This window comes from Scyliorhinus torazame, chromosome 5 (genome assembly GCF_047496885.1).
Source record: "Scyliorhinus torazame isolate Kashiwa2021f chromosome 5, sScyTor2.1, whole genome shotgun sequence".
Lineage (NCBI taxonomy): Eukaryota > Metazoa > Chordata > Chondrichthyes > Carcharhiniformes > Scyliorhinidae > Scyliorhinus > Scyliorhinus torazame.
This window is the reverse complement of record NC_092711.1, coordinates 112,398,774-112,420,232: the sequence shown is the minus strand read 5'-3', so window position 1 is coordinate 112,420,232 and position 21,459 is coordinate 112,398,774. Positions and strand designations below refer to the sequence as shown.

The 21,459-nt window shown below is 48.3% G+C and overlaps 1 protein-coding gene across 1 annotated transcript in view; it reads right to left on the bottom strand.

Moving 5' to 3' along the window:
• Positions 1-298: 298 nt before the first annotated feature.
• LOC140419452 (uncharacterized) overlaps positions 299-21,459 on the bottom strand; it is a 35,770-nt gene continuing 14,609 nt past the window's right edge. Inside the window, 1 exon segment of the mRNA XM_072503320.1 lies at positions 299-3,759. Coding sequence (XP_072359421.1) covers positions 2,836-3,759 — 924 coding nt within the window. The 3' untranslated portion in view covers positions 299-2,835.

Genomic DNA, 21,459 nt, shown 5'->3' with positions numbered 1-21,459 from the left:
CCCGGAAACCTGATTAGTTGGATGTCCAATTCCCACTCAGTCCTCCAGCACCTTCCTGTCTCTATTAGCGATGCCCATGGCAGTTCCCCAACTGGGGTGCAGGCCCCGTTATTCTCAGCTAAATTCAGCCCTCAGCTCCATCACCTGGCTGTCATTGACACGAGCAATAGAGACAGAAAGGTGCCCGAGGCTCAAATAGGAAGATAAAACTTGTGGATTAGGACCCACATAAAGGTCAGCAACTTCTTATAAAAAGTCAAATTCCCAGTCAACAAATGAAAGAATCACATGACGGGACTTCCAAGTTTTATGACTTTTAATACAACAAACAAACAAACTAGAAGCTACTTTAACTCGGAAACCTACACATTAAACTATAAACTAGAACTTTGCCCTTTTACGCAATCTAAAATCACACTCCACGAGTATAGTTGCTCTGTCCTGGAAGTCGAAACTTAATTGTCTCAGAACCTGTCCAAATGATGATTCATTCCTGAGAATCTAGTTCCGTTCTTCGACCAAGACACCAAGGAAAAAAAGGGAGAATAGAATAGAATGTGAACTGGCAAAATACATAAAAATGGACTGTAAAAGCTTCTGTGGCTACGTAAAAAGGAAACGTTTAGCTCAGACAAATGTTTGTCCATTACAGATAGAGTCAGGAGAATTTAGAATGAGGAATAGAGATCCCTGCAGCCACCTCGTTCAACACTCTGGGATGTAGATCATCAGCTTTTGGGGATTTATTCACTTTCAATCCCATTAATTTCTCCAGTATGACTTTTCCACCAATACTAATCTCTGCCAGTCCCTTGGTTCTCTGGTGTTTTGGGGACAATTTCTGTACCTTCCTCTGTGAAGACAGACACACATTGTTTAGTTTCTCTGCCATTTCCTTACTCCCCATTCTAAACTCTCCTGGCTCTGCCTGGAATGGACCCACATTGGTCTTTGCTAATCTTTTCCTTTTCACATTCCTGTAGAAGCTTTTCCAGTTGGTTTTTATGTTTCTCCCCAGTTTGCTCTCATCAGTTTCTTGGTCCTCCTTTGCTGAATTCCAATCGATCTAATGGAATCTTTTAACTTTTCATGTTAGCTGAGGTTGCATCACTTTTCCTGTTGGATTTTTGTTCCTTAAAGGAATCTATATTGGTTGTATATATGCAAAGTAAAAGTCACAAAAATCCTAGAGGACCATAGGCTGCTCTCCCCTTTGACAGAGAGAGAGCTGACTGGTGGTGATTTAACCTGAGGGTCAGCACACCTCAGGCGAGGGGCCTGGTTGAGAAGGCGGGGCCTTCATGAATAAACTCAGCCAGTATGAGAGTTGAATCCTCACTGCTGGCCTTGCTCTGCATCATGAACCAGCCGTCCTGCCAACTGAGCTAACCGACCCTCTGATAAAGATGTAATAATTCCTTAAACATGAGGTATTCCCTGTACCAATCAGTTTCCCAGTCCACCTCAGACAACTTGCCCCTCACACTCTGATACTTTCCTTGTGAGGGACATCCAGATAACTTAAACAAAGGAACCATGTAACCACCAGGGCCCATCTCCATGGCAACGTGGCACGCTTTGGGGGGTTTGAAACAGAAATGGAAACTAAATATCTTCAAACTTCCAAACATCCTTTCACTGTGTGATCCTTGTGCAATTTGATGCCAGGTATTAGCAACAAGGCTCAAAGATCAACAGCCCACTGCAGGCAAAGTGGTGAGACCAGCCAGTGCAGCAGAAAGAAACCCTCTGTAGAGATCTACTGTGAGGATTTAGTGAAGAGCTTGCGACACTAAAACTCAGTAGAAATTTGAGTTAAAACCTCTCGGATGCAAATAAGAATCTTTTATTGCCTCTATTTGATTACAATTAGGAGTCACTTAAATCTTATTCTCTGATAAGTCCGGCTAGCAAAAGGACTTAAAGAGAAGCAACTTGTACGGAATTTAACTTTCAAAATAATACATAAATGGTTTCTTGCTTACGGCAAACCAGCTTGCATTTACTTCAAGAGTTAGACTGGAAAGGTGAAAGTATGAAAAATAGAGACAGCGAATAGTTTAGATCAAAGTATAGGTGATTCATGAATAAAGATGGCCGCACGGACCATCACGGTTATAGGAAATCATATCAGCCTTTAGCCATCTATCTGCACCTCTATGTCGTTCTAATTGGTTTGGATTAAAATCAAATGTATTTGATTCGACGGTTAGCTGTCAATCCTCAATGTGCATCATTCGTTCTAAATGTTTCATGTCTGAATATTTGTGTATGTTATGGAATGCGATTCTATGGTTATTATCAAGTCCAGTTCAAATTGGACTTCTGCTGACTTCGCTATTATCCACATTGTGGACAATAGCGCCTTAATGTTGCTATGGTGCCTGCCCTGTCCTTGGAGTGATAACTGGTACAGCTTGTGTTTTAATGCCACACTGTCTTGAACATGTATTTGTTAGAACAATGGCTTTCTCCTCTCAGCTCAGTAAAAGTGCTGTTTTAATCTACAATGAAATTATGCATAAGTCAGGCTGTTTCGTGTCTCTGTTGAAGCTAGTTGAAGCTATGTGTTTTGAGATGACCTGAGATTATGAGTGCTGAAATCCTTACTTTAAAATGGGTATTAAAACTGGGGCTTAATATTTATACTAAATAGCCTTCTTTTACCTATCAGGTATGTTAGAAAATAGTTGGTTTCCATCACCCTCCGACCACCCTCACTGACCACCTGTCAGAATGAACAAAATGCAGTCCTGGATGTAGAGCAGAAACAATAACAACAGAATCCAACCCCTGTAATCGATTGTGAAATTGTCGGTGTCACTGCAGGTGCGATTAAACATGCAATCCTGTCTCACATTGAGAGGTGGACGGCCTCTCCCCAATGTGAACTCGCTGGTGTGTCTGCAGGTGAGATAACCAAGAGAATCCCTTCCCACACTGAGAGCAGGTGAATGGCCTCTCCCCAGAGTGAACTCGCTGGTGTGTCCGCAGGTGAGATAACTGAGTAAATCCCTTCCCACACGGAGAGCAGGTGAACGGCCTCTCTCCAGTGTGAACTCGCTTGTGTGTCTGCAGGGTGGATAACTGAGTGAATCCCTTCCTACACCGAGAGCAGGTGAATGGCCTCTCCCCAGTGTGAACTCGCTGGTGTGTCCGCAGGGCGGATAACTGAGTGAATCCCTTCCCACACCGAGAGCAGGTGAATGGCCTCTCCCCAGTGTGAACTCGCTGGTGATTCTGCAGGGTGGATAAATGTGCAAATCCTTTCCCACACTGAGAGCAGGTGAATGGCCTCTGGCCAGTGTGAACTCGCTGGTGTGTCCGCAGGGTAGATAACTGAGTAAATCCTTTCCCACACTGAGAGCAGGTGAATGGCCTCTGGCCAGTGTGAACTCGCTGGTGTGTCCGCAGGGTAGATAACCGAGTAAATCCTTTCCCACACTGTGAGCAGGCAAATGGCCTCTTCCCAGTGTGAACTCGCTGGTGTGTCTCCAGGGTGGATAACTGAGTAAATCCTTTCCCACACTGAGAGCAGGTGAATGGCCGCTCCCCTGTGTGAACTCGCTGGTGTTTCTGCAGGGTGGATAAATGTGCAAATCCTTTCCCACACTGAGAGCAGGTGAATGGTCTCTCCCCAGTGTGAACTCGCTGGTGTGTCCGCAGGGTGGATAACTGAGTAAATCCCTTCCCACACTTTGAGCAAGTGAATGGCCTCTCCCCAGTGTGAACTCGCTGGTGTTTCTGCAGGGTGGATAACTGAGTAAATCCCTTCCCACACTTTGAGCAAGTGAACGGCCTCTCCCCAGTGTGATTGCGTCGATGAACCTCCAGCTCAGATGGGAATTTGTATCCCTTCCCACAGTCCCCACATTTCCACGGTTTCTCCATGTTTTGGGTCTCCTCACATCTCTCCAGGCTGAACAATCAGTGGAAGCCTCGTCCACAACACAGGTACGGTTCCTCCCCGCTCTGAATATTGTGATGTTTTTCAGGCTGTGTAACTGGTTAAAGCTCGTTCCACAATCAGTTCACTGGAACACTCTCACTCGAGTGTGTGTTGTGTGGGTCTCGGTGCTTTTCCAGTCACACTGATCCTTCCACAGTCAGTTCACTGGAACACTCTCACTCGGGTGTGTGTTGTGTGGGTCTCCGTGCTTTTCCAGTCACACTGATCCTTCCACAGTCAGTTCACTGGAACACTCTCACTCGGGTGTGTGTTGTGTGGGTCTCGGTGCTTTTCCAGTCACACTGATGGTTGAAATATTTAGCTGACAGTTCAGGGAAACATTTCTCCTAGATTCAAAGGCCGATGATATCCAGGTTCCAAGGAAGGGAGTGACTGTCAGATCGAGACGTGACGTTTGAGATTTCTGTCTGTAATTCTTCCTCGTCTAATATCCTGTAAAAACAATTTACAAAATTTGTCACTGTCAGTACAGGATAGAAACTCAGAACAGACAATTCTAGTTTCTATGGCACATTTTTTCCTCTCTCTTATTCCCCGAAAGCTGTAAATCTCCATCCCACACACTCCCTCCATTCTCACTCTGCTGTATCTCATATTAACCCTCCTAATTCTCCTGAAGGTGCTGATTCAGGCTGATTGACAGATCCATGCTCACAGCTTCCTGTCCAGGAGATCACAACAGTTTTAGCTGCAGTCGGCCATTCGGCCCATCGAACCTGAACCATCCAATGGGATCATTGGCTGATCTACCTCAGCACCGTTTTCCGACACTATCCCCCATATCCTTCGACGTCTACAATATCCAGAAACCTCTCAATCTGTGTCTTGAAAATACTTGGATTACTGAGGCTCCAGAATCCTTGGGGGTAGAGAATTCCAAATCTTCACCACATCGTTGAGTAAAGGGGCTGGTTTAGCACACTGGGCTAAATCGCTGGCTTTTAAAGCAGACCAAGGCAGGCCAGCTGCATGGTTCGATTCCCGTACCAGCCTCCCCGAACAGGTGCCGGAATGTGGCGACTAGGGACTTTTCACAGTAACTTCATTGAAGCCTACTTGTGACAATAAGCGATTTTCATTTTCATTTTTCATCTCAGCTTTCTGTCCATTTACCTGCCAGTTCCGCATAACACCCGCCATCCTCATCAATCAGAAATCTGTCTGGGGGTGGGGAGGTGTCAGGCATGTGATACGGGTTTGGGAGTAGCTGCTTTTCCGCAGGTTCTGGTGCCACTAACTTATAATCTGACACTTATCCTGATTGCCTGGCACTCATCTACCTAATCCTTGAATTCATATTTGTTATCGTGTCCCTGGAAGACTTCAGGGTTCGGTCTGGTAGGATTATGCTGGAAAAAGTGAAGAAATCATGAATAAAACAGCACAGGTGGATTCAGCGGGAATGGAGCTGCCTTTTCAACATGGCGGCCTGACCCTCAGGAGGACTCTCGACCACACTCTCTAAGGGGCTCTCTGGGAGGCGGCAAAAATTATAACTGTCAACATTATCCGTGTTATTGACCAGAGGCGGAGTGTGCTGACTCAATATCTGTGAGCTCATGAGGACCACCTGCAAAACGCCATGAAGAGGTTTGATGATCCGGAGGAGAGAATCCTGAACGTTCAGCAAGATGCCTCCTCGACGGAGGCAAGAATTCAATCCTTTGAAAACCAGCCGAGTGGCGTGGCGGAGGTCCTGGAGGATTTGGAGAACTGAGGGTCAGAGAAAGAACATCCGAGTCATTGGTCTGTCAGATGGTCATCATAGAATTTAGAGTGCAGAAGGAGGCCAATCGGCCCATCGAGTCTGCGCCTTAAAAACAACACCCCAGTCAGGCCCATACCTCTCTCCCACCCCCCCCCCCCCATCCCGGTAACCCAGTAACCCCACCTAACCTTTCATTTGTACACTAAGGGCAATTTATCGTGGCCACCTAGGTGGATACCTAACCTGCACATCTTTGGACTGCGGGAGGAAACCGGAGGAAACCCACGCTGACACGGGGAGAATGTGCAGACTCCGCACAGACAGTGATCCAAGCCGGGAATCACACCTGGGACCCTGGAGCTGTGAAGCAACTGTGCTAACCACTGTGCTACCGTGCTGCCCATAAATGATGTTATTTTCTGTCCGTTTAGTGTGGAGGATAAGGCTCCTGTGAGGTTCTTTGAGGACCGACTGCCACGTTTTCTCAAGCTGGATGTGAAGCCTGGGCATTTCAAATTAGAAAGGGTGCATCGGTCTTTGAGGCTGAGGGATAGTTTTCATCCCAGGCCTGTAATCATTCACTTCCACAACTTGTGAGAATGTCCTGGAGAGGGAACGGCGAGGTGGCATCTGGCTCCAGGAAGGAGTGAGGATTTACTTCTTCCAGGCCTTTTCGGCAGCAACACAAACGAAGCATCGAGGCTTCAATGAAGTTCAAAGACAGCTCCAGCCTGTGGGGAGTGAATTACTTCAGGCTTTATCCTGCAACCCGAAAAATGATATCCAACAACTCCGTCAAGTCGTTCAATAATCCAACTATTGCCTTGGCCTTCATTAATTCCATGAAGGGCCAGGATCTGGAGGGATGGTTTGCAGCTCGGACAAACTCAGGTTCTAATCCAGATTCTTACCCTGTCATGGTGTTGTCTGAATTTCAGAATCACAGAAATACACATAGGGACAGGAGTAGGCCATTCAGCCCCTCGAGTCTGTCCTGCCATTTAGAGAGATCATGGCTGGTCTGTGACCCAACTCCATATCCCTGAATATCTTTGCTTAACAAAACTCTACCTCAGATTTAAACTTAACAACTGATCCAGCTTCACCTGCTGTTTGTGGGAGAGAGTTCCAAACCTCTCCCACCCTGAGTGTGAAGACGTTCTTCCCAACATCTCTCCTGAACGGTCGAGCCCTGATTTTTAGACAATGATCCCAGTTTTAGAATCTCCAACCAGTATAAATAGTTTATCTTCATCGCCCCTGTCTTTCCCTGTTAATATCTTAAATGCTTCAATCAGATCACACCTTAATCTTCTCAATTCTAGCAAAAACAGGCCTAATTTGTGTAATCTCTCCTCAAACTTTAACCCCTGTATTCCATGTGTCTTGGCATATCATCTTAGTAAACCTGTGTTGCACTCTCTCCAAGGCCAAAATATCCTTCCTAAGGTGTGGTGTCCAAGTGGGGTCTTGTATAGCTGCAGCACAACCTCGGTGTCTTTATATTCCAATCCTCCAGATGGGCGGCATGGTTGCACAGTGGTTAGCACTGCTGCCTCACAACTCCAGGGTCCCAGGTTCAATTCCGGCCTCGGGTGACTCTCTTGTGTCTTTCTCCCCGTGTCTGCATGGGTTTCCTCCGGGTGCTCCGGTTTCCTCCCACTGTCCAAAGACGGGCAGGTTAGCTGGATTGGCCATGCTAAATTACCCCTTAGTATCCAAAAGGTTAGGTGGGGATAGGATGGAGGTGTCGGCTTAGGCAGGGTGCTCTTTCCAAGGGCCGGTGCAGACTCGATGGTCCGAATGGCCTCCTTCTGCTCTGTATATTCTCTGATTCTATGTAAATGCCAGCATTCCATTCGCCTTTTTGATTATTTTCTGCACTTGTTCCTGGCAGTTTAGGGATCTATGCACCTGAGCCCTCCAGACTCTTTGCCATCCACTGAACTTAACCTCTTTCCATTTAGAAAGCTCTCTGTTCTATTCTTTTTTGGTTCAAAACAGATAACCTCACACTCGATTACATGGAATTCCATTTGCCACAATTTTGCCCATTAACCTAGCAATTTTATGCCATCATCTAGGCCGTCCATCATGCCATCTAACTTTGTATCATCAGCAACAGTAAAGAGGCCCTTCCTCCCATTGAGTCTGCACCGACACTCGCAAAACACCTGACCGACCTGATTCCATTTGCCAGCACTTGGCCCATAGCCTTGAATGTTATGACCTGCCAAGTGTTAACCCAGGTACTTTATAACCCACCTCTACCACCCTCCCAGGCAGTGCGTTCCAAACCGTCACCATCCTCTGGGTAAAAAGGTTTTTCCTCAAGACCCTTTAAACCACCTGCCCCTCACCATGAGCTTGCATCCCCTTGTGACACCTTCAACTGAGGGGAACAGCTGCTCCCTATCCATCCTGTCCAAGCTCCTAATAATCTTGTACACCTCAATCAGCACCCCCCCTCCCCCCCCCCCCCTCCTCCACCAGTCTTCTCGGCTCCAATGGAAAAAACCCAAGCCTATAGGATAACTCAGAAAATTGAAAGGAAAATACAGGATAATCCAGGAAACTACAAGCTGGTGAACTTTACATCAGTGGTAGGGAAATTATTGGAGAGGATTCTTCAAGACAGGATTTGCGCCCATTTCAAAGCAAGTGGACGTATTAGCGAGAGGCAGCATGGTTTGTGAAGGGGAGGTCGTGTCTCACTAACTTGATCGGGTTTTTCGAGGAAGTGACAGAGATGATTGACGAAGGTAGTAAGCCCCTTGGCAGTACAGAAGGTGAAGTCACACAGGATTTGAGAAGAGCTGATAAGATAGGTATAGCATTGGCTCGGTCATAGAAGACAGAGGGTAGCAGCAGAAGGGTGCTTTTCTGAATGGATGGCTATGACTAGTGGTGTTCAGTAAGGATCAGTGCTGGGACCTGTGCTTTTTGTAGTATAGATAAATGATTTGGAGGAAAACGTAATTGGTTTGATTAGTAAGTTTGCAGATGACACAAAGTTGGTGGAATTGCGGATAGCAATGTGGACTGGCAGAGGATTCTGAAGGATATAGATCAGTTGGAGACTTGGGCAGAGAGATGGCACATGGAGCCAAATGTGAGGTAATGCATTTTGGAAGATCTAATACAGGAGGGAAATATACACTAAATGGCAGAACCCTTAAGAGTATTGACAGGCAGAGGGATCTAGGTGTTCAGGTCCACAGGTCACTGAAAGTGGCATCGCAGGTGGAGAAGGTAGTCAAGAAGACATACGGCATGCTTGCCTTCTTTGGCCGAGGAATTGAGTTTCAAAATTGGCTAGTCATGTTGCAGATTTATAGAACTTTTATTAGGCCACACTTGGAATATAGTGTTCAATTCTGGTCGCCACACAACCAGAAAGATGTGGAGGCTTTGGAGAGGATACAGAAAAGATTTCCAAGGATGTTTCCTGGTATGGAGCGCATTAGCTACAAGGATAGGTCGGAGAAACTTGGTTTGTTCTTACTGGAATGACGGAGATTGAGGGGCGACCTGAAAGAAGTCTACAAAATTATGAGGAGCATGGACAGAGAATGTAGTCAGAAACATTTTTCGAGGGTGGAAGAGTCAATTACTGGGAGACACAGGTTTAAGGTGTGAGGGGCAAAGTTCAGAGGAGATGCATGAGGGAAGTTGTTTTTACACAGAGGGTAGTGGATGCCTGGAACTCACTTGCCAGAGGTGCTGGTGGAAGCAGGTACGATAGTGACATTTAAGGGACGTCTTGACAAATACATGAATAGGTTAGGAATAGAGGGATATGGACCCCGGAAGAGTAGAAGGTTTTAGGTTAGATGGGCAGCATGGTCGGTGCATCCTTGGGAAGGCCGAATAGCCTGTTCCTGTGCTGAATGTTTCTGTGCTCTTTGTTTGTTCATCCAACCTCTCTTCATAATTTAAATGTTCCATCCCATGCAACCTCCTCTGCACTGTCTCCAATCACATCCTTCCTATAATGTGACGAGCAGAAATGCTCACAGTAATGTCCCATATGCCTTTTTCACCACCCTATTAACCTGCCCTTCCACGTTCAGAGATCTCTGGACAAACACGCCAAGGTCCCTTTGTTGCTCAGAACTTCCCAGTGCCATGCTGTTCATTGAATACTTCCTTGTCACATTACGCCTTCCAAAGTGTGTCACCTCACTGTTTAGGTTTCAAATAGGGGCAGCACGGTAGCATAGTGGTTAGCACAATTGCTTCACAGTGCGAGAGTCCCAGGTTCGATTCCCAGCTTGGGTCACTGTCTGTGCGGAGTCTGCACGTTCTCCCCGTGTGCGCGTGGGTTTCCTTCGGGTGTTCCGGTTTCCTCCCACAATCCAAAGATGTGCAGGTTAGGTGGATAGGCCATGATAAATTGCCCTCAGTGTCCAAAATTGCCCTTAGTGTTGGGTGGGGTTACTGGGTTATGGGGATAGGGTAGAGATGTGGGCCTGGGTAGGGTGCTCTTTCCAAGAGCCGGTGCAGACTTGATGGGCCGAATGGCCTCCTTCTGTACTGTAAATTCTATGATTCTAAATCCATTTTGCCACTTTTCTGCCCATTTGACCATCCCGTCTATATCTTCCTGTTACCCAAGACACTCAACCTCACTGTTAACCACCCGGCCAATCTTTGAGTCATTCGCAAGTCTCCCATGTGGGATCTTGTCAAATGCTTTATTGAAATCCATGTAAACTACATCAACTGCACTGCCCACATCCACACACCTGGTCACATGCTCAAAAAATTCAATCAAATTTGTTAGGCATGACCTCTGATAGTGTCATGCTGACTATTCCTGATCAAACCTCTCCAAGTGGAGATAAGAGTGCATCAGAATTTTCTCCAATAGTTTCCCTGCCACTGACATGAAACTCACTAGTCTGCAGTTCCCTGGCTTATCTCTACAACCTTTCTTTTTTTTTTAAATTTAGAGTACCCAATTATTTTTTTCCAATTAACGGCCAATTTAGCATGGCCAATCCACCTAACCTGCACATCTTTATGTTGTGGGGGTGAAACCCACACAGACATGGGGAGAATGTGCAAACTCCACAGACAGTGACCCAGAGCCGGGATTCTAACCTGGGTCCTCAGCGCCACAGTCCCAGTGCTATTGACTGCACCACATGCCACCCATTCTACAATCTTTCTTAAATAGTAGGACCACATTAGCTGTTCTCAAGTCCCCTGGCAACACCCCCGTGGCCAGAGAGGGATTAAACCTTTGGGTCAGAGCCCCAGCAATCTCCTCCCACAGCATCCTGGGACTCAATTCATCCAGAGCTAGTAATTTAATAATCTTATGGGCGGCACGGTAGCATAGTGGTTAGCACTATTGCTTCACAGCACCAGGCACATGGGTTTGATTCCGAGCTTGGTTCACTGTCTGTGCAGAGTCTGCACGTTCTCCCCGTGTCTGCGCGGGTTTCCTCCGGGTGCTCAGGTTTCCTCCCACAAGTCCCGAAAGACGAGCTTGTTAGGTGAATTGGACATTCTGAATTCTCACTCTGTGTACTCGAACAGGCGCCGCAGTCTGGCGACGAGGGGATTTTTATAGTAACTTCATTGCAGTGTTCATGTAAGCCTACTTGTGACACTAATAATAAAGATTATGAATGGGTCGAAGGGCCTCTTTCCGTGCTGAAAGACACTATGACTGTAAAGATAGAGGTGGTAGAAGGAGGGAGGGAATGACTTTATAGAGAAACTGCCAAAGCCCCAACATTCACCAGCTCTGAGGACACACTATAGCTCCCTTTCCAATCTGAAAGCAGCCTGAGCTGGATTTACATTCCCCTTAATTCATCATTGCTGGGCGATAATCCTGTATTTCCTCACCTCACACCACTGTGACAGCACCTTCACTACACAGACTGCAGCAACTGACCAAACATCACCTTCCCAGTTATTCCCGAAGGCACCGCCTTCCCAACCTGGCCCCTTGCCTGAGGTGCGGTGATCCTCAGGTCACATCACCGCCGGTCAGCTCTCTCCCGGGACCAGGCCCCGGTTCACAGCCGCCATCTTGGGGAAGCAGGACGCATGCGCTGGCATCTTGGCGATGCAACACCTAGTGGGCGGGGCCTGCAGGTTTCTGTTCCCAGCCGGGTCCTAGTGCCCGCCTGAACAATTTATTGCAACAGGTTTGAAAAAAGTTTCACCCACGCCCAGGCTGAACCTCCTGTTTGTAGCCTGGAGGTGTCTGTGGGTCACGTTTACATTCAGTGTGAGAGGCTGCAGCCTCTATATACCTACCTGAAGGGGATTAAAAGCGTTTGATTACATTTCGGGGACTTTCCAGCCATTATCAGGATGTTTGTGTGATATTTTCTTACCCTCAGATTAATTTTTCTTTCTTTAAAACACATTTCAGCAGCAGGCTTACTGGTGATTTTTAACGGATAGAAGGTTGTTTATCATCACACTATTTCCCTGCATGTTTGAACATCTCAGTCTCCCGTCTCTTTCACACTCACTGACACATACACAGAAATTAGGTACAGATCAAGTTGAAGCTGTAATGATGAAAATGGAATGCAGACTGCAATCTTCATATCGCTGCAGGCTTAGACCATAAGACCATAAGACATAGGAGCGGAAGTAAGGCCATTCGGCCCATCGAGTCCACTCCACCATTCAATCATGGCTGATTTCAACTCCATTTACCCGCTCTCTCTCCATAGCCCTTAATTCCTCGAGAAATCAAGAATTTATCAACTTCTGTCTTAAAGACACTCAACGTCCCGGCCTCCACCGCCCTCTGTGGCAATGAATTCCACAGACCCACCACTCTCTGGCTGAAGAAATTTCTCCTCATCTCTGTTCTAAAGTGACTCCCTTTTATTCTAAGGCTGTGCCCCTGGGTCCTAGTCTCCCCTGCTAATGAAAACAACTTCCCTACGTCCACCCTATCTAAGCCATTCATTATCTTGTAAGTTTCTATTAGATCTCCCCTCAACCTCCCAAACTCCAATGAATATAATTCCAGGATCCTCAGACGTTCATCGTATGTTAGGCCTACTATTCCTGGGATCTTCCGTGTGAATCTCCGCTGGACCCGCTCCAGTGCCAGTATGTCCTTCCTGAGGTGTGGGGCCCAAAATTGCACACAGTATTCTAAATGGGGCCTAACTAATGCTTTATAAAGCTTCAGAAGTACATCCCTGCTTTTATATTCCAAGCCTCTTGAGATAAATGACAACATTGTATTTGCTTTCTTAATTACGGACTCAACCTGCAAGTTTACCTTTAGAGAATCCTGGACTAGGACTCCAAAGTCCCTTTGCACTTCAGCATTATGAATTTTGTCACCGTTTAGAAAATAGTCCATGCCTCTATTCTTTTTTCCAAAGTGCAGGACCTCGCACTTGCCCACGTTGAATTTCATCAGCCATTTCTTGGACCACTCTCCTAAACTGTCTAAATCTTTCTGCAGCCTCCCCACCTCCTCCATACTACCTGCCCCTCCACCTATCTTTGTATCATCGGCAAACTTAGCCAGAATGCCCCCAGTCCCGTCATCTAGATCGTTAATATATAAAGAGAACAGCTGTGGCCCCAACACTGAACCCTGCGGGACACCACTTGTCACCAGTTGCCATTCCAAAAAAGAACCTTTTATCCCAACTCTCTGCCTTCTGCCTGACAGCCAATCGTCAATCCATGTTAGTACCTTGCCTCGAATACCATGGGCCCTTATTTTACTCAGCAGTCTCCCGTGAGGCACCTTATCAAAGGCCTTTTGGAAGTCAAGATAGATAACATCCATTGGCTCTCCTTGGTCTAACCTATTTGTTATCTCTTCAAAGAACTCTAACAGGTTTGTCAGGCACGACCTCCCCTTACTAAATCCATGCTGACTTGTCCTAATCCGACCCTGCACTTCCAAGAATTTAGAAATCTCATCCTTAACAATGGATTCTAGAATCTTGCCAACAACCGAGGTTAGGCTAATTGGCCTATAATTTTCCATCTTTTTCCTTGTTCCCTTCTTGAACAGGGGGGTTAGAACAGCGATTTTCCAATCGTCTGGGACTTTCCCTGACTCCAGTGACTTTTGAAAGATCATAACTAATGCCTCCACTATTTCTTCAGCTATCTCCTTTGGAACTCTAGGATGTAGCCCATCTGGGTCCCGAGGTTTATCAATTTTTAGACCTCTTAGTTTCTCTAGCACTTTCTCCTTTGTGATGACTACCATAGTCAACTCTGCCCCCTGACTCTCCTGAATTGTTGGGATATTACTCATATCTTCTACTGTGAAGACTGACGCAAAGTACTTATTTAGTTCCTCAGCTATTTCCGTGTCTCCCATCACTAGATTACCAGCGTCATTTTGGAGCGGCCAAATGTCTACTTTTGCCTCCCGTTTGTTTTTAATGTATTTAAAAAAACTTTTACTATCATTCCTAATGTTACTGGCTAGCCTACCTTCATAATTGATCCTCTCTTTCCTTATTTCTCTCTTTGTTATCCTCTGTTTGTTTTTGTAGCCTTCCCAATCTTCTGACTTCCCACTACTCTTTGCCACATTATAGGCTTTCTCTTTTGCTTTGATGCATTCCCTAACTTCCTTCGTCAGCCATGGCTGCCTAACCCCCCCTCTGATAACCTTTCTTTTCTTTGGGATGAACCTCTGTACTGTGTCCTCAATTACTCCCAGAAACTCCTGCCATTGCTGTTCTACTGTCTTTCCCACTAGGCTCTGCTCCCAGTCGATTTTCGTCAGTTCCTCCCTCATGCCCCTGTAGTTACCTTTATTTAACTGTATCACCTTTACATCTGATTCTACCTTCATTCTTTCAAATTGGAGATTGAATTCTACCATATTATGATCACTGCCTCCTAAGTTACTTTAAGATCTTTAATCAAGTATGGCTCATTACATAACACTAAGTCCAGAATGGCCTGTACCCTCGTGGGCTCCATCACAAGCTGTTCCAAAAAGCCCTCCTGTAAACATTCAATGAATTCCCTTTCCTTGGGTCCACTGGCAGAATTATTTACCCAGTCCACCTGCATATTGAAGTCCCCCATGATCACTGTGACCTTGCCGTTCTGACATGCACTTTCTGTTTCGTGGTGCATTTTGTGCCCCTGGTCCTGACCACTGTTAGGAGGCCGGTACATAACTCCCATTATGGTTTTTTTGCCTTTGTGGTTCCTCAACTCTACCCACACAGACTCCACATCATCTGACCCTATGCCATTTAGTGCTATTGATTTAATTTCATTCCTAATTAGCAAGGCAACCCCGCCCCCTCTGCCCACCTCTCTGTCTTTTCGATAGGTTGTGAATCCCTGGATGTTTAAATGCCAGTCCTGAACCCCCTGCAACCACGTCTCTGTGATGCCTACCACATCATACCTGCCAGTCACAATCTGGGCCACAAGCTCATCTACCTTGTTCCGTAAACTGCACGCATTTAAATATAGCACCTTTAATTCTCCATTGACAGTCCCTTTTTGTTTTCTTAGTGTGGTGGACCTTGGTTTACTGAGCCTTTCCATACACTGTGTCACATTTTGTGGGATGGGGACTATCGTAACCTCTCCTGAGTTCTGTCTTTTCGTGCTTTTTTGTATTCCTAAGCAGCTACGCTTCCCACTGATTACTTCACCTCTTGGTTCCCTGACTTCCCCTCCCCACCCCACCCAATCTCTAGTTTAAAGTCCTATTGACCACCCTATTTACTCTTTTCGCCAGAACACTGGTCCCAGCTCGGTTCAGGTGGAGACCATCCCAACGGTATAGGTCCCCACTGTCCCAAAACTGATGCCAGTGTCCCATGAAAAGGAACCCCTCTTTCCCACACCACTCTTTCAGCCACGTGTTAACTTCCCTTATTCTTGCCTCCCTATGCCAATTTGCACGTGGCTCGGGCAGTAATCCAGAGATTATGACCCTTGAGGACCTGTTTTTTAATTTGAATCCTAGCTCTTTACAATCTCTAAACAGGTCCTCTTTTCTAGACTTGCCTATGTTGTTGGTACCGACATGGACCACAACAACTGGATCCTCCCCCTCCCTCTCCAGTATCCTTTCAAGCCGGTCAGAGATGTCCCGCACTCTAGCACCGGGCAGGCAACATACCATGGGGGACTCTTTATCCTGCTCACAAAGGATACTATCTATCCCCCTGATAATAGAATCCCCTACAACTACAACTTGCCTATTTACTCCCTCCCCTTGAATGGCCTGCTGAACCATGGTGCCTTGGTCAGTTGACTCATCCTTCCTGCAGCCCTGTTCGCCATCCACACAGGGAGCAAGTGCCTCATACCTGTTGGACAGGGTCAAGGGCTGAGGCTCCTGAGTTCCTGACTGCTGGTTCCCTTTACCTGCCTGACTTGCAGTCACACCCTGCTGTCCCTGGCCACCGGCAGGATTTAAACTACTTACTGTGACAGGTGTGACTGCCTCCTGAAACACAGTGTCCAGGTAAGTCTCCCCCTCCCGGATGTGCCTCAGTGTTTGAAGCTCAGACTCCAGCTCATCAACTCTGAGCCGGAGCTCTTCGAGCAGCCAACACTTACTGCAGATGTGGTCGCTGCAGCTCGCAATGGGATCTGCCAGCTCCCACATCAAGCAGCTCAAGCACATCGCCTGACCAGCCATCACTGATTAATTAACTAGTTTAATTTAAGTTTACGAGTTTAGCTGTGTTTTAAAAAAAATTTGGGGCATATTTGCTATCAACCAATCAGATCACAGCTTCCCTCTGACGTCACTTTAGAAAAAAAAACTGGAAAACAGGAAGTTACCGTTAGGTTTTTATACTCACAGAGCCTGCTCCTCCTCCTCCGAACGACTCCCAAAATTAGGTCCGAAGAAAGCGAGTGAACAAAACAGTCGGGAAAAAACACCTTCTCCCACTCTGCACCGAATTACCTCACTACACCAAATTACCAAATTCTCACTCTGTCTGTGTCTCACTCAGTCAGGCTGTGTCTCTTTGACCAGCGCAATGCTTACTAAGTGCGCTTTCTGTCTGTCTTTTATACAGACTTTAGGATGACTCACACTAAAACTTCAAAGAGAAGAATACAATGTGTACCTTTGTGCCCCTTAACATGCCTCAGGTGACTGCCAGATAACTGCCTCTCAGCAATTAGGGTGGGGGCAGCTTCAGCCAATCAGACACTAATCTACACTGCACTTTTAACTGAAAAACAGCACAATTAGATTAACCACTTACCTTTCCTGGTTACCTCACTGCACCAAATTACCAAATTCTCACTCTGTCTGTGTCTCACTCACTCAGGCTGTGTCTCCTTGACCAGTGCAATGCTTGTTGTCTTGTTGAGCAGATCCTTTAGTTGGAGTGAAGCGTTTTTAGAAACAAATAATTCTCATGAGGCTCTGAAGCTTCTTGTGGATGAATAGCCAGGAGGTTGGTTCTCAGGTGGACTTGGAAGCTGGAATAAGTTCAGTACTGTGGCTGCACTGGGAGACATTCAGCTCTGCTGGTTCAGCTGGTTCCTGGTGCTTCAGATGCGTCTCACACACACATTTGCTTTGTTCAGGGTTTATTATACTGCATCCCTGACAATTAACTGCAGGGTTAAAACTCTGGGACCCAGAATACCCCGATGCAATAGCAGTTTACGATGCTCACTCACGCTTATCTCTGTCCCAATTCGAGCTCATTCTCCTGTGTTCAATACGGCCCTTGGAGACCAACAATCCCGAGATTTCATGTTCTTCAAACGCTGGTTCATCCTGATACAACGAGACATTTAAACTTCACAGGTGGATGCAAAGTTTCCTTGTTCAGGTCCATGTTTAACTAAATATTGGTCAGAGAATCGAATATTGGCCAGTTTAATGTCCATTGTAACCTGTTAAGTTGCAGCCATCTTGACAGAGTTCGTGGATCTTACAGTCTATAATATCTAGTATCCTTTTTTAAATAAAATATTTTTATTCAAATTTTTACATATTTTCAACCAAACAGGAATAAGAAACCCTTACAGAAATAAGAAAAAACAAAGAACACATAAATAAACATCTTATAGCTATGCCACGTATTCCCCCAATATACAAGCCCCCATTAAACGATAATAAACACAGTAGTAAACACAAAGTGCCCCCCCTTCCCCCGGGTTGCTGCTGTCCACCTCCTAACGCTCCGCGAGAAAGTCTACAAATGGTTGCCATGGCCTGAAGAACCCTTGCACGGATCCTCTTAAGGCAAATTTTACCCTCACCAATTTAATGAACCCCGCCATTTCGCTGATCCAGGCTTCCACGCTTGGGGGCCTCGCATCTTTCCACTGTAGCAGAATCCTCCGTCGGGCTACCAGGGACGCAAAGGCCAGAATATCAGCCTCTTTCGCCTCTTGCACTCCCGGCTCGTCCAATACCCCAAATAGTGCGAGCCTCCAACTCGGCTTAACCTGGATATGCACCACCTTAGACACCATCCTCACAACTCCCCTCCAGAACCCATCCAGCGCTGGGCACGCCCAGAACATGTGGGCGTGATTTGCTGGGCTCCCCAAACACCTCACACACCTATCCTCTACTCCAAAAAAACGACTCACCCTTGCCCCAGTCATGTGCGCCCTGTGCAGAACCTTAAATTGTATCAGGCTACGCCTGGCGCAAGAGGAAGACTTTACCCTACCCAGGGCGTCTGCACACGTTCCCTCGTCTATCTCCTCCCCCAGCTCCTCCTCCCATTTACCTTTCAGCTCCTCCACCGAGGCCTCCTCCTCCTGCATCTCCTGGTAGATCACCGAGCCTTGCATTCTCCAACCCACACCCCCAAGAGCACCCTATCCTGGTTCCTACGTGCTGGCAGCAGTGGGAATTCCCTCACCGGCCGTCTTACAAACGCCCTTATCTGCATGTACGTGAAGGCATTTCCAGGGGGGAGCCCAAATTTTTCCTCCAACGCCCCAAGGCTCGCAAACGTCCCATCTATAAACAGGTCCCCCATCCTTCTAATACCTGCCCTGTGCCAGCTCAGGAACCCCCCATCCATTCTCCCCGGGACAAACCGATGGTTCTCTCGGACCGGACACCACACCGAAGCCTCTGCTTCCCCCCTGTGGCGTCTCTCCTGCCCCCAGATTTTGAGGATCGCCGCCACCAGTGGACTTGTGGTGTACCTTGTCGGCGGGAGCGGCAGCGGTCCCGTCACCAGCGCTCTCAGGCTCGTGCCCACACAGGACGCCATCTCCAGCCTCTTCCATGCCGCCCCCTCCCCCTCCATTACCCACTTGCGTATCATCGCCACATTGGCAGCCCAGTAGTACCCACACAGATTAGGAAATGCTAGCCCTCCTCTGCCCCTGCTCCATTCCAGAAACACCCTCGGGCCTTTTTCGCCCATACAAACTCCATGATGCTCTTGCTGACCCACTTAAAAAAGGCCTTAGGGATCAGGATGGGGAGGCACTGGAATATAAAAAGGAACCTCGGGAGCACCATCATTTTCAGCGACTGTACCCTACCCGCCAGGGAGAGTGGCAGCATATCCCACCTTTTAAACTCCTCCTCCATCTGCTCCACCAGCCTCATCAAGTTGAGCTTATGTAGGGCCCCGCACAGCTCCTGGCCACCTGTATCCCTAGGTACCGAAAACTCCTTTCCGCCCTCTTCACTGGAAGCTCGTCTATCCCCCTTCCCTGGTCCCCTGGGTGTATCACGAATAGCTCACTCTTCCCCATGTTGAGTTTATACCCGGAAAAGTCTCCAAGCTCCCTGAGGATCCGCAACATCTCCGGCATCCCCCCCCCCCACCGGGTCCGCCACATATAGTATGTACCTGAAGGCATTTCCAGGGGGGAGGCCGAATTTTTCCTCCAACGCCCCAAGGCTCGCAAACGTCCCATCTATAAACAGGTCCCCCATCCTTCTAATACCTGCCCTGTGCCAGCTCAGGAACACATACAGTCTGCATACAGAGATACCCGGTGTCCCCCCCCCCCCCCCCCCCACACACACACACACCAGCCCCCTCCAGTTCCTGGACTCCCTCATCGCCAAAGCTCAATTGCCAACGCAAATAGCAGGGGGGGGGGGGGGGGGGGTAGGGGGCACCCCTGCCTCGTCCCCGGTACAGCCGAAAGTATTCCGACCTCCTCCGATTTGTGTCAGCCCCTCATAGAAGTCTCGAAATACCCCATTTATTCCCACCGCACTCCGCACCGTGTTCCCCCCTTTATCCCTAACTCCCCCAATCTCCCTCGCTGCCTCCCGCTTCCGAAGCTGGTGTGCCAACATCCGGCTAGCCTTCTCCCCATATTCATACACCGCCCTTTGCGCCTTCCTCCACTGCACTCCGCCTTCTTGGTAGTCAACAGGTCGAACTCGGCCTGGAGGCTTCGTCGCTCCTTGAGTAGTCCCTCCTCGGGGACCTCTGCATACCTCCTATCTACCCTTAAAATCTCCCCCACCAACCTCTCCCTCTCCTTCCCCTCCTTGTGGGCCATAGTGGAGATTAGCTCTCCCCTAATCACCGCCTTCAGCCCCTCCCAGACCACCCCTACCTGCATCCCCCCAATATTGTTAACCTCTAGGTATCTTTCAATGCAACCCCGGATCCGCCCACTCACCTCCTCATCCGCCAGCAAACCCACCTCCAGGCACCACAGCGGGCGCTAGTCGCTCTCCTCCCCTAGCTCGAGCTCCACCCAGTGCGGGGCATGGTCTGAGATGGCTATGGCCGAATACTCGTGTCCTCCACCCTCGGGATCAGCGCCCTGCTCAAAACGAAGAAGTCAATCCGGGAGTAGGCTTTATGGACGTGGGAAAAGAAAGATAATTCCCTGGCCCCCGGCCTAACAAAACTCCATGGGTCCACTCCTCCCATCTGGTCCATAAACCCCCTCAACACCTTGGCCGCCGCCGGCCTCTTACCCATCCTGGACCTAGGGCGGTCCAATGCTGGATCCAGTACCGTATTAAAATCCTTCCCCCATTATCAAGCTCCCTGCCTCCAGGTCCGGAATCCGGCATCGTCCCAATTCGGGGGATACACATTCACCAAGACCACCTGCACTCCCTGCAGCTTACCACTCACCATCACGTACCTACCTCCATTGTCTGCCACGATGCTCAGCGCCTCAAACAACACCCGCTTCCCCACAAACATCGCCACCCTCGATTCTTTGCATCCAACCCCGAATGGAAAAACTGCCCTACCCACCCCTTTCTCAGCCTAACCTGGTCTGCCACGCTCAAATGCGTCTCCTGGAGCATGACCACATCTGCCTTCAGTCCCTTCAGGTGAGCGAACACACAGGCCCTCTTGACCGGCCCATTCAGGCCTCTCACCTTCCAAGTTATCAGCCAGATCAGGGGGCTGCGCCCCCCCCTGCCGATTAGCCATCTCCCTTTCTAGACCAGCCCCGTGCCCGCGCCTCCCACATTCTCCGTTCCCACCAGCGGCAGACCCTCACCCCGACTCGCGCTTCAGGCTCCAGCTCCCCCTTGGCCAATGCAGCAGCAACCCAGTCTCCCCCCCCCCCGCCAGCTAGGTTCCCCCCCGAGCTGCGTTGCTCCCCCTATAGCACTCCCGTAAGTCAGCTGACTCCTGCTGACCCCGGCCGCCCCCCGCCACTCCATCGATCCCCCCAGTGTGAGAATCTCCCCCCCCCCTCCTGTCCATCAGCGGGCGCTCCTCTCCAGCACCACCCCTCCCCCTTCCTTCCCCACACTTTCCACCAAGCCGGCCCCACCCCCTCTGGCGCGGCTCCCTTTCGCGGCCTCATCCCAGCTCCCCACCTCAGGCCTCCCGTCTCGCCT